The sequence below is a fragment of the Scyliorhinus torazame genome, chromosome 5 (assembly GCF_047496885.1).
Source record: "Scyliorhinus torazame isolate Kashiwa2021f chromosome 5, sScyTor2.1, whole genome shotgun sequence".
NCBI classification, from domain to species: Eukaryota; Metazoa; Chordata; class Chondrichthyes; order Carcharhiniformes; family Scyliorhinidae; genus Scyliorhinus; species Scyliorhinus torazame.
Window position 1 is genome coordinate 3,614,792 of NC_092711.1, and position 20,187 is coordinate 3,634,978.

General features: G+C 53.8%; 1 protein-coding gene across 1 annotated transcript in view; it reads right to left on the minus strand.

Moving 5' to 3' along the window:
• Positions 1 to 20,187, minus strand: part of tox4b (TOX high mobility group box family member 4 b) — a gene marked incomplete at its 3' end in the record, with an annotated part of 59,785 nt that overhangs the window by 4,996 nt on the left and 34,602 nt on the right. Inside the window, exons 6-7 of the mRNA XM_072507590.1 lie at positions 17,849 to 17,929; positions 5,900 to 6,517 (exon numbers count right to left, since the gene is read on the minus strand). Coding sequence (XP_072363691.1) covers positions 5,900 to 6,517; positions 17,849 to 17,929 — 699 coding nt within the window. The remainder of the gene's footprint in view (positions 1 to 5,899; positions 6,518 to 17,848; positions 17,930 to 20,187) is intronic.

The window sequence follows — 20,187 nt, forward strand, 5'->3', positions numbered from 1 at the left end:
ACTCACTGACCCCCGAACCCTGACACTCACTGACCCCCGAATCCCGACACTCACTGACCCCCGAACCCCGACACTCAATGATCCCTGAACCCCGCCACTCACTGACCCCCGAACCCTGACACTCACTGACCCCCGACACTCACTGACCCCTGATCCCCGACACTCACTGACCCCGACACTCACTGACCCTCGAACCTCGACACTCACTGACCCCCGAACCCTGACACTCACTGACCCCCGAACCCCGACACTCACTGACCCCCGAACCCTGACACTTACTGACCCCCGACACTCACTGACCCCTGAACACCGACACTCACTGACCCCCGACACTCACTGACCCCCGAACCCCGACACTCACTGACCCCCGAACCCCGGCACTCACTGACCCCCGAACCCCGACACTCACTGACCCCTGAACCCCGACACTCACTGACCCCCCCCCGAGCCCCGACACTCACTGACCCCCCCGAGCCCCGACACTCACTGACCCCCGAACCCCGACACTCACTGACCCCTGAACCCCGACACTCACTGACCCCCGAACCCCGACACTCACTGACCCCTGAACCCCGACACTCACTGACCCCTGAACCCCAACACTCACTGACCCGCCGAGCCCCGACACTCACTGACCCCCGACACTCACTGACCCCTGAACCCCGACACTCACTGACCCCCCCCCTAGCCCAGACACTCACTGACCCCCGAACCCCGACACTCACTGACCCCCGAACTCCGACACTCACTGACCCCCGAACCCCGACATTCACTGACCCAGGACACTCAGACCCCCGAACCCCGACACTCACTGACCCCCGACACTCACTGATCCCTGAACCCTGACACTCACTGACCCTCGACACTCACTGACCCCCTACACACACTGACCCCTGAACCCCAACACTCACTGACCCCCGACACTCACTGATCCCTGAACCCCGACACTCACTGATCCCCGAACCCTGACACTCACTGACCCTCGACACTCACTGACCCCCTACACACACTGACCCCTGAACCCCAACACTCACTGACCCTCGACACTCACTGACCCCCTACACACACTGACCCCTGAACACCAACACTCACTGACCCTCGACACTCATTGACCCCCTACACACACTGACCCCTGAACCGCGACACTCACTGACCCTTAACCCCGACACTCACTGACCCTCGAACCCCAACACTCACTGACCCTCGAACCCTGACACTCACTGACTCCCGAACCCCGACTCACTGACCCCCGAACCCAGACCCTCACTGACCCCCGAACCACGACGCTCACTGACCCCCGAACCTCGACACTCACTGACCCCCGAACCACAACACTCACTGACCCCCGAACCACAACACTCACTGACCCCGTACCCTGACACTCACTGACCCCCGAACCCTGACACTCACTGACCCCCGAACCCCGACACTCACTGACCCCCGAACCCCGACACTCACTGACCCTCGAACCCGACACTCACTGACCCTCGAACCCCGACACTCACTGACCCCTGAACCCCGACACTCACTGACCCCCGAACCCCGACACTCACTGACCCCCGAACCCTGACACTCACTGACCACCGAACCCCGACACTCACTGACCCCCGAACCCCGACACTCACTGACCCCCGACACTCACTGACCCCCGAACCCCGACACTCACTGACCCCCTGAGCCCCGACACTCACTGACCCCGTACCCTGACACTCACCGACCCCGAACCACGACACTCACTGATCCCCGACACTCACTGACCCCTGAACCCCGACACTCACTGACCCCAGAACCCTGACACTCACTGACCCCCGAACCCCGACACTCACTGACCCCCGACACTCACTGACCCCCGACACTCACTGACCCCCGACACTCACTGACCCCCGACACTCACTGACCCCCGACACTCACTGACCCCCGAAACCTGACACTCCCTACCCTCCGAACCCCAACAGTTATTGCTTCTGAAAAAGGAGGAGAGTAGCTGAAGTAAATGCTCATCTCTTGCAAATGGAATTTTGGCATTCATTGCGAATGGAAGAGTATTTTCAAAATTCATATGCGGGATGTGGGCATCTCTAGTTAGGCCAGCATTTATTGCCCATCCCCAGTCGCCCTCGAGAAGGTGGTGTTGAGCTGCCTTCTTGGAGCGCTGCAGTCCCTATGGTGTAGGTACACCTTCTATGCTGTTAGAGAGGGCTTTCCGTGATGTTGTCCCAGCGACAGTGAAGGAAGGGCCCAGTCGGGATGGTGAATGACTCGGAGGGGAGCCTCCAGCTGGTGGGGTTCCAAGGTATCTGCTGCCCCCGTCCTTCCAGACAGTGGGGGTCGTGGGCTTGGGAGGTGCTGTCGAAGGAGCCTCGGCGAGTTCCCGCGGGGCGTCTTGTAGACGGTGCACACGGCTGCGTCGGGGGGGGGGGGGGGGTGAATGTCGGTGGTCAGCGTGTCGATCGAGAGGGGCTGCTTTGTCCTGGGTGCTGTCGAGCTTCTCGAGTGTGGTTGGGAGCCGCGCTCATCCAGGCAAGTGGAGAGTCTCCCATCGCGCTCCTGACTTGTGTCCTTGTCGATGGCGGACAGGCTTTGGGAGGGGGGGACAGGAGGGGAGTTGCTCTCCGCAGGATTCCCAGCCTCTGACCTGCTCTGGGAGCCGCAGTGTTTATATGGCTGGGTCCAGTTCACTTTCTGATCGATGGTAACCCCCAGGATGTGGGGGATTCAGCGACGGTAACGCCATCGAACGTCAAGGGGGCGGTGGTTAGATCCGCTCTTGTAGGAGATGGTCATTGCCGGGCACTTGTGTGGGGCGAATGTAACTTGTCCCTTGTCAGCCCAGAGCCTGGATATTGTCCAGGTCTTGCTGCATTGGGACAGGGACGGCTTCATTATCTGGGGAGGCGCGAATGGTGCTGAACATTGTGCATTCATCCGCAAACACCCCCACTTCTGACCTTCTGATGGAAGGGGAGTGATTGATGAAGCAGCTGAAGATGGCTGGGGACCGAGGACACGACCCTGAGGAACTCCTGCAGTGATGTCCTGGAGTTCAGAAGAATGAGGGGGGGATCTCACAGAGAAAATTCTAACAGGACTGGACAGGGTAGATGTTCCCAATGATGGGTGTGTCCTGAGGATTCAGGGTATTTCGGACAGAGATGAGGAGACATTTCTTCACACAAAGAGCGGTGAGCCTGTGGAATTCATCACCACAGGAAGTAGTTGAGGCTAAAACGTCGAATATATCCACGAGGCGGCTGCATGTCGCACTGGGGGAGAATGGGATCAAAGGCTATGGGGGAGAAAGCAGGATGAGGCTATTGAGTTGGATGATCAGCCATGATGGTGATGAATGGCGCAACGGGTGGAGCGGTCTGGGAAGGCCACTTACAACCAGGAACAGGGAAGGTAACAAAGCCAAGCGGGAGAAATGGACAATGCGAGATTCAGGCGGGCTCAGGGCCCGAATGTATATTTGCGAGTGAGGAATCCAGACGGTGTCGAAACCCCCGACCGATTAGCATTTGATGGCCCATCTCCGCCAGACAAAGGACTGGTACTCGAGCGACCGGAACTGTCCTAGACATTCTGGCGCCACTCCCTGTACTCGGGAAGCGTCAACAACAGGGTCGGTGACCGCTTGGGACACGCCCCGCCATTCAGGCACCCGCTCCTTTATTGGTTCGGAATCGAACACAGTGATCGAGAACGACCCAATTAGTGGGGGTCCAAACTGAAGGACGGCCCAAAAGAGCGCAAAACCCCTCCAAGGATGAAAAGAGAGAGACACGGCCATGCGTTCGGCCTCTCGTGGACCAGGCGCTCCGGCGACGTCCACCAGGAGCACCACCAGGAGCAAGTTCAAGTACAACGCCCGCTAACCAGACGGATGAGCCCAGCTGAGCAGCAACTACTTCTCCAGACCCGATAGGCCCAGAATCGGAAAGCGGCCACTGTTCCTCTGACCTAAGCCGGGTGCCCGAAGTTAAGTCCAGGTTGACATAGTTGTTAGGTGTAGTTAACTAGCAGTGTTTATGTTGCATGATAATTGTGTGTCAATAAAGTACCCTTGATCTTGAACTAACTGGTGTTTGACTCTTCGATCGATAGCCAGTTGAACCCTGTGGTGGTATCATTCGAGACCTGGCGGCTCTGGGCAATATAATATCGAGGTAAAAAAGGCAACACAGGCTCGAAGGGCCAAAAGGCCTCCTCCTGCTCCTATCGTCTATGTAACCCCATTGAACTTCAAGATGCGGTTGCGAGATCCTCTCCCGAAGGAGATGGCCGTTGCCTGGAGCTTGTGTGGCGGGAATGTAATTCGCCACTTCATCGAATTGCCAGTGCAGAAGGAGGCCATTCGGCCCATCGAGTCTGCACCGGCTGTTGGAAAGAGCACCCTCCCCAAGGTCAACACCTCCACCCTATGGAGGTCCTCTGCTGTGTTTCTCTGGTTGGCAATCAGTAGCTAGTGGTGTCCCTCAGGGATCAGTGTTGGGCCCACAACTGTCCACGATTTACATGGATGATTTGGAGTTGGGGACCAAGGGCAATGTGTCCCAGTTTGCAGACGACACTAAGATAAGCGGTAAAGCAAAAAGTGCAGAGGATACTGGAAGTCTGCAGAGGGATTTGGATCGGCTAAGTGAATGGGCTAGGGTCTGGCAGATGGAATACAATGTTGACAAATGTGAGGTTATCCATTTTGGTAGGAATAACAGCAAAAGGGATTATTATTTAAAAGATAAAATATTAAAACATGCTGCTGTGCAGAGAGACCTGGGTGTGCTAGTGCATGAGTCACAAAAAGTTGGTTTTCAGGTGCAACAGGTGATTAAGAAGGCAAATGGAATTTTGTCCTTCATTGCTAGAGGGATGGAGTTTAAGACTAGGGAGGTTCTGCTGCAATTGTATAAGGTGTTAGTGAGGCCACACCTAGAGTATTGTGTTCAGTTTTGGTCTCCTTACCTGAGAAAGGACGTACTGGCACTGGAGGGTGGGCAGAGGAGATTCACTAGGTTAATCCCAGAGCTGAAGGGGTTGGATTACGAGGAGAGGTCGAGTAGACTGGGACTGTACTCGTTGGAATTTAGAAGGATGAGGGGGGGATCTTACAGAAACATATAAGATTATGAAGGGAATCGAGAGGATAGATGCGGGCAGGTTGTTTCCACTGGCGGGTGAAAGCAGAACTAGGGGGCATAGCCTCAAAATAAGGGGAAGTAGATTTAGGACTGAGTTTAGGAGGAACTTCCTCACCCAAAGGGTTGTGAATCTATGGAATTAATTGCCCAGTGAAGCAGTAGAGGCTCCTTCATTAAAGATAGATAGTTTTTTGAAGAATAAAGGGATTAAGGGTTATGGTGTTCGGGATGGAAAGTGGAGCTGAGTCCACAAAAGATCAGCCATGATCTCATTGAATGGTGGAGCAGGCTCGAGGGGCCAGATGGTCTACTCCTGCTCCTAGTCCTTATGTTCTTATGTCCTTGTCGGCCCCGAGCCTGGATATTGTCCGGGTCTTGCTGCATTGGGACAGGGACTGCTTCATTATCTGGGGAGGCGCGAATGGTGCTGATCATTGTGCAGTCGTCCGCAAACACCCCCACTTCTGATGGAAGGGAGGTCATTGATAAAGCGGCTGAAGATGGTTGGGGCCAAGGACACGACCCTGAGGAACTCCTGCAGTGATGTCCTGGAGCTGAGATGATTGACCTCCAACCTCCACCGCCATCTTCCTTTGTGCCGGGGATGACTCCAACCAGCGGAGAGTTTTCCCCCTGATTCCCACTGACCCCCGTTTAGCTCGGGCCCCTTGTTGCCGCACTCGGTCACGTTTCCCGGTGAAGGTAAGACAGTCGCGATCGGGGGGGGGGGGTAAGAACGGGCGGCGTCGCAGCGTCCTTACCTGGGCCACTTCCTCGGACAGCGTGACGGAATGCTGCAGCAGGGCGAGGGGCAGGCTGCTGCTGCTGGGGGGCCAGGGGCAGGGGGCGATGGCGGGCAGCGTGGGGGGGGAGGGGTGGGGGGGGGGCGAGGCCTGCAGGTGGGCGGGGGCCAGCTGCTGCAGCTGGATGATCTGGACCTGCAGGGGGGGCGGCTGGGGCAGGGCCTGCCGCAGCTTGGGCTGGGCGCAGGCCTGGAGGGGGGGCGGGTGGGGCGACATGGCCTGGAGCGGGGGCGGCACCATCTGCTGGAGCGGCGGCGGGGGCTGCAGCCGCTGCAGGCGCAGCTGGGCCGCGGGCAGCTGCACCTGCACCAGCTGGGGGCTGGGGGCGGCCAGGCGGAGCGTGTGGGGGGTCAGCACACCGCCCGGCAGCACCCTCAGCAGGCCCTGCGACACCGACGCCACCTGGCGACCCGGGACGGGCCCCTGGCAAGACACCAGCACCCGGGGGGCAGCCTGCTGGACCGGGCTGGGGGTGGAGGAAGAGGACACGACGAACAGGGCAGGGGACAGGCTGGTCGAGGCCAACGTCTGTTGCACAGACTGGAGGGCATCCATCTCGCTCGAACCGACAGCACTCTGAAAATAAATTACACAGCGTTAGAGACAGAGTAAACTCCCGCGGCACCGCCCCCATCAAACACTCCCAGGACAGGTACAGCACGGGGTTAGGTACAGAGTAAAGCTCCCTCTACACTGTCCCCATCAAACACTCCCAGGACAGGTACAGCACGGGGTTAGATACAGAGTAAAGCTCCCTCTACACTGTCCCCATCAAACACTCCCAGGACAGGTACAGCACGGGGTTAGATACAGAGTAAAGCTCCCTCTACACTGTCCCCATCAAACACTCCCAGGACAGGTACAGCACGGGGTTAGATACAGAGTAATGCTCCCTCGACACTGCCCCCATCAAACACTCCCAGGACAGGTACAGCACGGGTTAGATACAGAGTAAAGCTCCCTCTACACTGTCCCCATCAAACACTCCCAGGACAGGTACAGCACGGGGTTAGATACAGAGTAAAGCTCCCTCTACAGTGTCCCCATCAAACACGCCCAGGACAGGTACAGCACGGGGTTAGATACAGAGTAAACTCCCTCGACACTGCCCCCATCAAACACTCCCAGGACAGGTACAGCACGGGTTAGATACAGAGTAAAGCTCCCTCTACACTGTCCCCATCAAACACTCCCAGGACAGGTACAGCACGGGGTTAGATACAGAGTAAAGCTCCCTCTACAGTGTCCCCATCAAACACGCCCAGGACAGGTACAGCACGGGGTTAGATACAGAGTAAAGCTCCCTCTACACTGACCCCATCAAACACTCCCAGGACAGGTACAGCACGGGGTTAGATACAGAGTAAAGCTCCCTCTACACTGTCCCCATCAAACACTCCCAGGACAGGTACAGCACGGGGTTAGATACAGAGTAAAGCTCCCTCTACACTGTCCCCATCAAACACTCCCAGGACAGGTACAGCACGGGGTTAGATACAGAGTAAAGCTCCCTCTACACTGTCCCCATCAAACACTCCCAGGACAGGTACAGCACGGGGTTAGATACAGAGTAAACTCCCTCGGCACCGCCCCCATCAAACACTCCCAGAACAGGTACAGCACGGGTTAGATACAGAGTAAAGCTCCCTATACAATGTCCCCATCAAACACTCCCTGGACAGGTACAGCACGGGGTTAGGTACAGAGTAAAGCTCCCTCTACACTGTCCCCATCAAACACTCCCAGGACAGGTACAGCACGGGGTTAGATACAGAGTAAAGCTCCCTCTACACTGTCCCCATCAAACACTCCCAGGACAGGTACAGCACGGGGTTAGATACAGAGTAAAGCTCCCTATACAATGTCCCCATCAAACACTCCCTGGACAGGTACAGCACGGGGTTAGGTACAGAGTAAAGCTCCCTCTACACTGTCCCCATCAAACACTCCCAGGACAGGTACAGCACGGGGTTAGATACAGAGTAAAGCTCCCTCTACACTGTCCCCATCAAACACTCCCAGGACAGGTACAGCACGGGGTTAGATACAGAGTAAAGCTCCCTCTACACTGTCCCCAGCAAACACTCCCAGGACAGGCACAGCACGGGGTTAGATACAGAGTAAAGCTCCCTCTACACTGCCCCCATCAAACACTCCCAGACAGGTACAGCACGGGGTTAGATACAGAGTAAAGCTCCCTCTACACTGTCCCCATCAAACACTCCCAGGACAGGTACAGCACGGGGTTAGATACAGAGTAAAGCCCCCTCTACACTGCCCCCATCAAACACTCCCAGACAGGTACAGCACGGGGTTAGATACAGAGTAAAGCTCCCTCTACACTGTCCCCATCAAACACTCCCAGGACAGGTACAGCACGGGGCTAGATACAGAGTAAAGCTCCCTCTACACTGTCCCCATCAAACACTCCCAGGACAGGTACAGCACGGGGTTAGATACAGAGTAAAGCTCCCTCTACACTGTCCCCATCAAACACTCCCAGGACAGGTACAGCACGGGGCTAGATACAGAGTAAACTCCCTCTGCACCGCCCCCATCAAACACTCCCAGGACAGGTACAGCACAGGGTTAGATACAGAGTAAAGCTCCCTCTACATTGTCCCCATCAAACACTCCCAGGACAGGTACAGCACGGGGTTAGATACAGAGTAAAGCTCCCTCGACACTGTCCCCATCAAACACTCCCAGGACAGGTACAGCATGGGGTTAGTTACAGAGTAAAGCTCCCTCTACACTGTCCCCATCAAACACTCCCAGGACAGGTACAGCACGGGGTTAGATACTGAGTAAAGCTCCCACTACACTGTCCCCATCAAACACTCCCAGGACAGGTACAGCACGGGGTTAGATACAGAGTAAAGCTCCCTCTACACTGTCCCCATCAAACACTCCCAGGACAGGTACAGCATGGGGTTAGTTACAGAGTGAAGCTCCCTCTACACTGTCCCCATCAAACACTCCCAGACAGGGACAGCACGGGGTTAGATACAGAGTAAAGCTCCCTCTACACTGTCCCCATCAAACACTCCCAGGACAGGTACAGCATGGGGTTAGTTACAGAGTGAAGCTCCCTCTACACTGTCCCCATCAAACACTCCCAGACAGGGACAGCACGGGGTTAGATACAGAGTAAAGCTCCCTCTACACTGTCCCCATCAAACACTCACAGGACAGGTACAGCACGGGGTTAGATACAGAGTAAAGCTCCCCCTACACTGTCCCCATCAAACACTCCCAGGACAGGTACAGCATGGGGTTAGTTACAGAGTGAAGCTCCCTCTACACTGTCCCCATCAAACACTCCCAGACAGGGACAGCACGGGGTTAGATACAGAGTAAAGCTCCCTCTACATTGTCCCCATCAAACACTCCCAGGACAGGTACAGCACGGGGTTAGATACAGAGTAAAGCTCCCTCTACACTGTCCCCATCAAATACTCCCAGTACAGGTACAGCACGGGGTTAGATACAGAGTAAAGCTCCCTCTACACTGTCCCCATCAAACACTCCCAGGACAGGTGCAGCACGGGGTTAGATACAGAGTAAAGCTCCCTCTACACTGTCCCCATCAAACACTCCGAGGACAGGTACAGCACGGGGTTAGATACAGAGTAAAGCTCCCTCTACACTGTCCCCATCAAACACTCCCAGGACAGGTGCAGCACGGGATTAGATACAGAGTAAAGCTCCCTCTACACTGTCCCCATCAAACACTCCCAGGACAGGTACAGCATGGGGTTAGATACAGAGTAAAGCTCCCTCTACACTGTCCCCATCAAACACGCCCAGTACCGGTACAGCACGGGGTTAGATACAGAGTAAAGCTCCCTCTACACTGCCCCCATCAAACACTCCCAGGACAGGTACAGCACGGGGTTAGATACAGAGTGAAGCTCCCTCTACACTGTCCCCATCAAACACTCCCGGGACAGGTACAGCACGGGGTTAGATACACAGTAAAGCTCTCTCTACACTGTCCCCATCAAACACTCCCAGGTCAGGTACAGCACGGGGTTAGATACAGAGTAAAGCTCCCTCTACACTGTCCCCATCAAACACTCCCAGCACAGGTACAGCACGGGGTTAGATACAGAGTAAAGCTCCCTCTACACTGTCCCTCTCAAACACTCCCAGGACAGGTGCAGCACGGGGTTAGATACAGAGTAAAGCTCCCTCTACACTGTCCCCATCAAACACTCCCGGGACAGGTACAGCACGGGGTTAGATACAGAGTGAAGCTCCCTATACACTGTCCCCATCAAACACCCCCAGGACAGGTACAGCACGGGGTTAGATACTGAGTAAAGCTCCCTCTACACTGTCCCCATCAAACACTCCCAGCACAGGTACAGCACGGGGTTAGATACAGAGTAAAGCTCCCTCAACAGTGTCCCCATCAAACACTCCCAGGAACGGTACAGCACGGGGTTAGATATAGAGTAAAGCTCCCTCTACACTGTCCCCATCAACCACTCCCAGGACAGGTACAGCACGGGGTTAGATACAGAGTAAAGCTCCCTCTACACTGTCCCCATCAAACACTCCCAGGACAGGTACAGCACGGGGTTAGATACAGAGTAAATCTCCCTCGACACTGTCCCCATCAAACACTCCCAGGACAGGTACAGCACGGGATTAGATACAGAGTAAAGCTCCCTCGACACTGTCCCCATCAAACACTCCCAGGACAGGTACAGCACGGGGTTAGATACAGAGTAAAGCTCCCTCTACACTGTCCCCATCAAACACTCCCAGGACAGGTACAGCACGGGGTTAGATACAGAGTAATGCTCCCTCGACACTGCCCCCATCAAACACTCCCAGGACAGGTACAGCACGGGTTAGATACAGAGTAAAGCTCCCTCTACACTGTCCCCATCAAACACTCCCAGGACAGGTACAGCACGGGGTTAGATACAGAGTAAAGCTCCCTCTACAGTGTCCCCATCAAACACGCCCAGGACAGGTACAGCACGGGGTTAGATACAGAGTAAAGCTCCCTCTACACTGACCCCATCAAACACTCCCAGGACAGGTACAGCACGGGGTTAGATACAGAGTAAAGCTCCCTCTACACTGTCCCCATCAAACACTCCCAGGACAGGTGCAGCACGGGGTTAGATACAGAGTAAAGCTCCCTCTACACTGTCCCCATCAAACACTCCCAGGACAGGTACAGCACGGGGTTAGATACAGAGTAAAGCTCCCTCTACACTGTCCCCAGCAAACACTCCCAGGACAGGTACAGCACGGGGTTAGATACAGAGTAAACTCCCTCGGCACCGCCCCCATCAAACACTCCCAGAACAGGTACAGCACGGGTTAGATACAGAGTAAAGCTCCCTATACAATGTCCCCATCAAACACTCCCTGGACAGGTACAGCACGGGGTTAGGTACAGAGTAAAGCTCCCTCTACACTGTCCCCATCAAACACTCCCAGGACAGGTACAGCACGGGGTTAGATACAGAGTAAAGCTCCCTCTACACTGTCCCCATCAAACACTCCCAGGACAGGTACAGCACGGGGTTAGATACAGAGTAAAGCTCCCTATACAATGTCCCCATCAAACACTCCCTGGACAGGTACAGCACGGGGTTAGGTACAGAGTAAAGCTCCCTCTACACTGTCCCCATCAAACACTCCCAGGACAGGTACAGCACGGGGTTAGATACAGAGTAAAGCTCCCTCTACACTGTCCCCATCAAACACTCCCAGGACAGGTACAGCACGGGGTTAGATACAGAGTAAAGCTCCCTCTACACTGTCCCCAGCAAACACTCCCAGGACAGGTACAGCACGGGGTTAGATACAGAGTAAAGCTCCCTCTACACTGCCCCCATCAAACACTCCCAGACAGGTACAGCACGGGGTTAGATACAGAGTAAAGCTCCCTCTACACTGTCCCCATCAAACACTCCCAGGACAGGTACAGCACGGGGTTAGATACAGAGTAAAGCTCCCTCTACACTGCCCCCATCAAACACTCCCAGACAGGTACAGCACGGGGTTAGATACAGAGTAAAGCTCCCTCTACACTGTCCCCATCAAACACTCCCAGGACAGGTACAGCACGGGGCTAGATACAGAGTAAACTCCCTCTGCACCGCCCCCATCAAACACTCCCAGGACAGGTACAGCACAGGGTTAGATACAGAGTAAAGCTCCCTCTACATTGTCCCCATCAAACACTCCCAGGACAGGTACAGCACGGGGTTAGATACACAGTAAAGCTCCCTCGACACTGTCCCCATCAAACACTCCCAGGACAGGTACAGCATGGGGTTAGTTACAGAGTAAAGCTCCCTCTACACTGTCCCCATCAAACACTCCCAGGACAGGTACAGCACGGGGTTAGATACTGAGTAAAGCTCCCACTACACTGTCCCCATCAAACACTCCCAGGACAGGTACAGCACGGGGTTAGATACAGAGTAAAGCTCCCTCTACACTGTCCCCATCAAACACTCCCAGGACAGGTACAGCATGGGGTTAGTTACAGAGTGAAGCTCCCTCTACACTGTCCCCATCAAACACTCCCAGACAGGGACAGCACGGGGTTAGATACAGAGTAAAGCTCCCTCTACACTGTCCCCATCAAACACTCCCAGGACAGGTACAGCATGGGGTTAGTTACAGAGTGAAGCTCCCTCTACACTGTCCCCATCAAACACTCCCAGACAGGGACAGCACGGGGTTAGATACAGAGTAAAGCTCCCTCTACACTGTCCCCATCAAACACTCACAGGACAGGTACAGCACGGGGTTAGATACAGAGTAAAGCTCCCCCTACACTGTCCCCATCAAACACTCCCAGGACAGGTACAGCATGGGGTTAGTTACAGAGTGAAGCTCCCTCTACACTGTCCCTCTCAAACACTCCCAGGACAGGTGCAGCACGGGGTTAGATACAGAGTAAAGCTCCCTCTACACTGTCCCCATCAAACACTCCCGGGACAGGTACAGCACGGGGTTAGATACAGAGTGAAGCTCCCTATACACTGTCCCCATCAAACACCCCCAGGACAGGTACAGCACGGGGTTAGATACTGAGTAAAGCTCCCTCTACACTGTCCCCATCAAACACTCCCAGCACAGGTACAGCACGGGGTTAGATACAGAGTAAAGCTCCCTCAACAGTGTCCCCATCAAACACTCCCAGGAACGGTACAGCACGGGGTTAGATACAGAGTAAAGCTCCCTCTACACTGTCCCCATCAAACACTCCCAGGACAGGTACAGCACGGGGTTAGATACAGAGTAAAGCTCCCTCTACACTGTCCCCATCAAACACTCCCAGGACAGGTACAGCACGGGGTTAGATACAGAGTAAAGCTCCCTCGACACTGTCCCCATCAAACACTCCCAGGACAGGTACAGCACGGGATTAGATACAGAGTAAAGCTCCCTCGACACTGTCCCCATCAAACACTCCCAGGACAGGTACAGCACGGGTTAGATACAGAGTAAAGCTCCCTATACAATGTCCCCATCAAACACTCCCTGGACAGGTACAGCACGGGGTTAGGTACAGAGTAAAGCTCCCTCTACACTGTCCCCATCAAACACTCCCAGGACAGGTACAGCACGGGGTTAGATACAGAGTAAAGCTCCCTCTACACTGTCCCCATCAAACACTCCCAGGACAGGTACAGCATGGTGTTAGATACAGAGTAAAGCTCCCTCAACAGTGTCCCCATCAAACACTCCCAGGAACGGTACAGCACGGGGTTAGATACAGAGTAAAGCTCCCTCTACACTGTCCCCATCAAACACTCCCAGGACAGGTACAGCACGGGGTTAGATACAGAGTAAAGCTCCCTCTACACTGTCCCCATCAAAAACTCCCAGGACAGGTACAGCACGGGGTTAGATACAGAGTAAAGCTCCCTCGACACTGTCCCCATCAAACACTCCCAGGACAGGTACAGCACGGGATTAGATACAGAGTAAAGCTCCCTCGACACTGTCCCCATCAAACACTCCCAGGACAGGTACAGCACGGGGTTAGATACAGAGTAAAGCTCCCTCTACACTGTCCCCATCAAACACTCCCAGGACAGGTACAGCACGGGGTTAGATACAGAGTAATGCTCCCTCGACACTGCCCCCATCAAACACTCCCAGGACAGGTACAGCACGGGTTAGATACAGAGTAAAGCTCCCTCTACACTGTCCCCATCAAACACTCCCAGGACAGGTACAGCACGGGGTCAGATACAGAGTAAAGCTCCCTCTACAGTGTCCCCATCAAACACGCCCAGGACAGGTACAGCACGGGGTTAGATACAGAGTAAACTCCCTCGACACTGCCCCCATCAAACACTCCCAGGACAGGTACAGCACGGGTTAGATACAGAGTAAAGCTCCCTCTACACTGTCCCCATCAAACACTCCCAGGACAGGTACAGCACGGGGTTAGATACAGAGTAAAGCTCCCTCTACAGTGTCCCCATCAAACACGCCCAGGACAGGTACAGCACGGGGTTAGATACAGAGTAAAGCTCCCTCTACACTGACCCCATCAAACACTCCCAGGACAGGTACAGCACGGGGTTAGATACAGAGTAAAGCTCCCTCTACACTGTCCCCATCAAACACTCCCAGGACAGGTACAGCACGGGGTTAGATACAGAGTAAAGCTCCCTCTACACTGTCCCCATCAAACACTCCCAGGACAGGTACAGCACGGGGTTAGATACAGAGTAAAGCTCCCTCTACACTGTCCCCATCAAACACTCCCAGGACAGGTACAGCACGGGGTTAGATACAGAGTAAACTCCCTCGGCACCGCCCCCATCAAACACTCCCAGAACAGGTACAGCACGGGTTAGATACAGAGTAAAGCTCCCTATACAATGTCCCCATCAAACACTCCCTGGACAGGTACAGCACGGGGTTAGGTACAGAGTAAAGCTCCCTCTACACTGTCCCCATCAAACACTCCCAGGACAGGTACAGCACGGGGTTAGATACAGAGTAAAGCTCCCTCTACACTGTCCCCATCAAACACTCCCAGGACAGGTACAGCACGGGGTTAGATACAGAGTAAAGCTCCCTATACAATGTCCCCATCAAACACTCCCTGGACAGGTACAGCACGGGGTTAGGTACAGAGTAAAGCTCCCTCTACACTGTCCCCATCAAACACTCCCAGGACAGGTACAGCACGGGGTTAGATACAGAGTAAAGCTCCCTCTACACTGTCCCCATCAAACACTCCCAGGACAGGTACAGCACGGGGTTAGATACAGAGTAAAGCTCCCTCTACACTGTCCCCAGCAAACACTCCCAGGACAGGCACAGCACGGGGTTAGATACAGAGTAAAGCTCCCTCTACACTGCCCCCATCAAACACTCCCAGACAGGTACAGCACGGGGTTAGATACAGAGTAAAGCTCCCTCTACACTGTCCCCATCAAACACTCCCAGGACAGGTACAGCACGGGGTTAGATACAGAGTAAAGCCCCCTCTACACTGCCCCCATCAAACACTCCCAGACAGGTACAGCACGGGGTTAGATACAGAGTAAAGCTCCCTCTACACTGTCCCCATCAAACACTCCCAGGACAGGTACAGCACGGGGCTAGATACAGAGTAAAGCTCCCTCTACACTGTCCCCATCAAACACTCCCAGGACAGGTACAGCACGGGGTTAGATACAGAGTAAAGCTCCCTCTACACTGTCCCCATCAAACACTCCCAGGACAGGTACAGCACGGGGCTAGATACAGAGTAAACTCCCTCTGCACCGCCCCCATCAAACACTCCCAGGACAGGTACAGCACAGGGTTAGATACAGAGTAAAGCTCCCTCTACATTGTCCCCATCAAACACTCCCAGGACAGGTACAGCACGGGGTTAGATACAGAGTAAAGCTCCCTCGACACTGTCCCCATCAAACACTCCCAGGACAGGTACAGCATGGGGTTAGTTACAGAGTAAAGCTCCCTCTACACTGTCCCCATCAAACACTCCCAGGACAGGTACAGCACGGGGTTAGATACTGAGTAAAGCTCCCACTACACTGTCCCCATCAAACACTCCCAGGACAGGTACAGCACGGGGTTAGATACAGAGTAAAGCTCCCTCTACACTGTCCCCATCAAACACTCCCAGGACAGGTACAGCATGGGGTTAGTTACAGAGTGAAGCTCCCTCTACACTGTCCCCATCAAACACTCCCAGGACAGGTACAGCATGGGGTTAGTTACAGAGTGAAGCTCCCTCTACACTGTCCCCATCAAACACTCCCAGACAGGGACAGCACGGGGTTAGATACAGAGTAAAGCTCCCTCTACACTGTCCCCATCAAACACTCACAGGACAGGTACAGCACGGGGTTAGATACAGAGTAAAGCTCCCCCTACACTGTCCCCATCAAACACTCCCAGGACAGGTACAGCATGGGGTTAGTTACAGAGTGAAGCTCCCTCTACACTGTCCCCATCAAACACTCCCAGACAGGGACAGCACGGGGTTAGATTCAGAGTAAAGCTCCCTCTACATTGTCCCCATCAAACACTCCCAGGACAGGTACAGCACGGGGTTAGATACAGAGTAAAGCTCCCTCTACACTGTCCCCATCAAATACTCCCAGTACAGGTACAGCACGGGGTTAGATACAGAGTAAAGCTCCCTCTACACTGTCCCCATCAAACACTCCCAGGACAGGTGCAGCACGGGGTTAGATACAGAGTAAAGCTCCCTCTACACTGTCCCCATCAAACACTCCGAGGACAGGTACAGCACGGGGTTAGATACAGAGTAAAGCTCCCTCTACACTGTCCCCATCAAACACTCCCAGGACAGGTACAGCACGGGGTTAGATACACAGTAAAGCTCCCTCTACACTGTCCCCATCAAACACTCCCAGGTCAGGTACAGCACGGGGTTAGATACAGAGTAAAGCTCCCTCTACACTGTCCCCATCAAACACTCCCAGCACAGGTACAGCACGGGGTTAGATACAGAGTAAAGCTCCCTCTACACTGTCCCTCTCAAACACTCCCAGGACAGGTGCAGCACGGGGTTAGATACAGAGTAAAGCTCCCTCTACACTGTCCCCATCAAACACTCCCGGGACAGGTACAGCACGGGGTTAGATACAGAGTGAAGCTCCCTATACACTGTCCCCATCAAACACCCCCAGGACAGGTACAGCACGGGGTTAGATACAGAGTGAAGCTCCCTATACACTGTCCCCATCAAACACTCCCAGGACAGGTACAGCACGGGGTTAGATACAGAGTAAAGCTCCCTCCACACTGTCCCCATCAAACACTCCCAGGACAGGCACAGCACAGGGTTAGATACAGAGTAAAGCTCTCTCTACACTGTCCCCATCAAACACTCCCAGGACAGGTACAGCACTGGGTTAGATACAGAGTAAAGCTCCCTCTACACTGTCCCCATCAAACACTCCCAGGACAGGTACAGCACGGGGTTAGATACAGAGTAAAGCTCCCTCTACACTGTCCCCATCAAACACTCCCAGGACAGGTACAGCACTGGGTTAGATACAGAGTAAAGCTCCCTCTACACTGTCCCCATCAAACACTCCCAGGACAGGTACAGCACGGGGTTAGATACAGAATAAAGCTCCCTCTACACTGTCCCCATCAAACACTCCCAGGACAGGTACAGCACGGGGTTAGATACAGAGTAAAGCTCCCTCTACACTGTCCCCATCAAACACTCCCAGGACAGGTACAGCACGGGGTTAGATACAGAGTAAAGCTCCCTCGACACTGTCCCCATCAAAGACTGGATGGTGACACTCTCGAGGAGACTCACTGCCGATCTGCCAGTCAGTAATTTGAATGTCAGATCGGAGTGAATTTATTCAGCAGCGGTGAGTGAGCGACACTGTGGTGGGATCTCACCTTGGAGAGAAGACTCGCTCGATAAGATGCCAGGGCTTTTAAATATTCCTTCTTGGCCGCTTCCGTCTTCCGCTTATATATCTGAGGAGAGGGGGGGGGAGAGAGTCAATAACAATGTCCGTTCCCAAAGCTGCCAACTCCTGCTCAACGCTCCCTCATCACTCACCCGCCCCGCCCCCCCCCCCCGCGCACCCACACACACGGTCTCTCACACTTATCGCCCACACCTCATGCACACCCTCACCCAGCGATCCTCACGTACACACCCTCACCCAGCGATCCTCATGCACATGAGAGTTTGGCTCAAGACGGATTGGAACTTTGTGGGAAAACAAAACGTTAGATAAAGCTTTGCGTGCAGGAATGTCAAGATAGGTTTTTGGGTAGCAAGCTGTGTAATCGCTTGCTTTTCGACCAGACAAATTGCAGTAACGGCCTTGGGAATGGTTGCGCTGGCTTTAAAGATAATTATAATTGAGGGGGCTGCCCTCAGCAATGAACCAAAAATGTATAAGAACATAAGAACTAGGAGCAGGAGTAGGCCATCTGGCCCCTCGAGCCTGCTCCACCATTCAATGAGATCATGGCTGATCTTTTGTGGACTCAGCTCCACTTTCCGGCCCGAACACCATAACCCTTAATCCCTTTATTCTTCAAAAAACTATCTCTCTTTATCTTAAAAACATTTAATGAAGGAGCCTCTACTGCTTCACTGGGCAAGGAATTCCCTAGATTCACAACCCTTTGGGTGAAGAAGTTCCTCCTAAACTCAGTCCTAAATCTACTTCCCCTTATTTTGAGGCTATGCCCCCCAGTTCTGCTTTCACCCGCCAGTGGAAACAACCTGCCCGCATCTATCCTATCTATTCCCTTCATAATTTTATATGTCTCAATAAGATCCCCCCGCATCCTTCTAAATTCCAACGAGTACAGTCCCAGTCTACTCAACCTCTCCTCGTAATCCAACCCCTTCAGCTCTGGGATTAACCTAGTGAATCTCCTCTGCACACCCTCCAGTGCCAGTACGTCCTTTCTCAAGTAAGGAGACCAAAACTGAACACAATACTCCAGGTGTGGCCTCACTAACACCTTATACAATTGCAGCAGAACCTCCCTAGTCTTAAACTCCATCCCCCTAGCAATGAAGGACAAAATTCCATTTGCCTTCTGAATCACCTGTTGCACCTGTAAACCAACTTTTTGCGACTCGTGCACTAGCACACCCAGGTCTCTCTGCACAGCAGCATGTTTTAATATTTTATTTAAATAATAATCCCTTTTGCTGTTTTTACCAAAATGGATAAGCTCACATTTGTCAACATTGTATTCCATCTGCCAGACCCTAGCCCATTCACTTAGCCTATCCAAATCCCTCTGCAGACTTCCAGTATCCTCTGCACTTTTTGCTTTACCGCTTATCTTAGTGTCGTCTGCAAACTTGGACACATTGCCCTTGGTCCCCAACTCCAAATCATCCATGTAAATTAAGAACTGCTGTCAGATGTCTTGACTTTTGCTCACTTCTGTAACTCTGAGAGATACAGCGGTCTTAGCACCGGCCGTGAAATAAAGTATACGTTGAAGTAACGAGGTGTTCGACTGATCATTTCATCTGGACTGGCTGCAAAGAATCCTCATTTGGTGTCGTCAGAAGTGGGAATTCAAGGAGCCCCCCTGGAACCTGACGGCGTAACAGACTGATCGCATTCGGACGCTGAGGAGGGGATGGGCCGCCAAACGGGAGTACCCTTGTTACCACTTTGGTGTCCCCCTCTGCTGTCCCGAGTGTGGCCACGCCCTGCTGTTCGGTTTCGGAGGAGACTCTGGCGAAATCAAAGCTGTCCGGCGAACCCGTTACGAAGAAGGGTTGGAGTCCCTGGGAGGTTAGAGTCCTCCCTAAAGTCCCGGGTTGGAAACCCTGGGAGGTTAGAGTCCTCCCTAAAGTCCCGGGTTGGAAACCCTGGGAGGTTAGAGTCCTCCCTAAAGTCCCGGGTTGGAAACCCTGGGAGGTTAGAGTCCTCCTTAAAGTCCCGGGTTGGAAACCCTGGGAGGTTAGAGTCCTCCCTAAAGTCCCGGGTCGGAAACCCTGGGAGGTTAGAGTCCTCCTTAAATCTCTGGGTAAATAGCCCGTGAGAGGTTAGAATCCTCTCCAAATTAGAAAGCTGATTGAATGACGATGATCCTGAGGGTTGCCTAATACCTTCGCGATAAAAGGTGGCTTTCGATAAATAAGTACATCGACCGGTGTCTAGACTGGTTCGACACTTTGGGTCGATCAGACTGAATATTACGGAGAACGGATAACTCTGTCCAAATTATATACCATAAAATTTAAATGG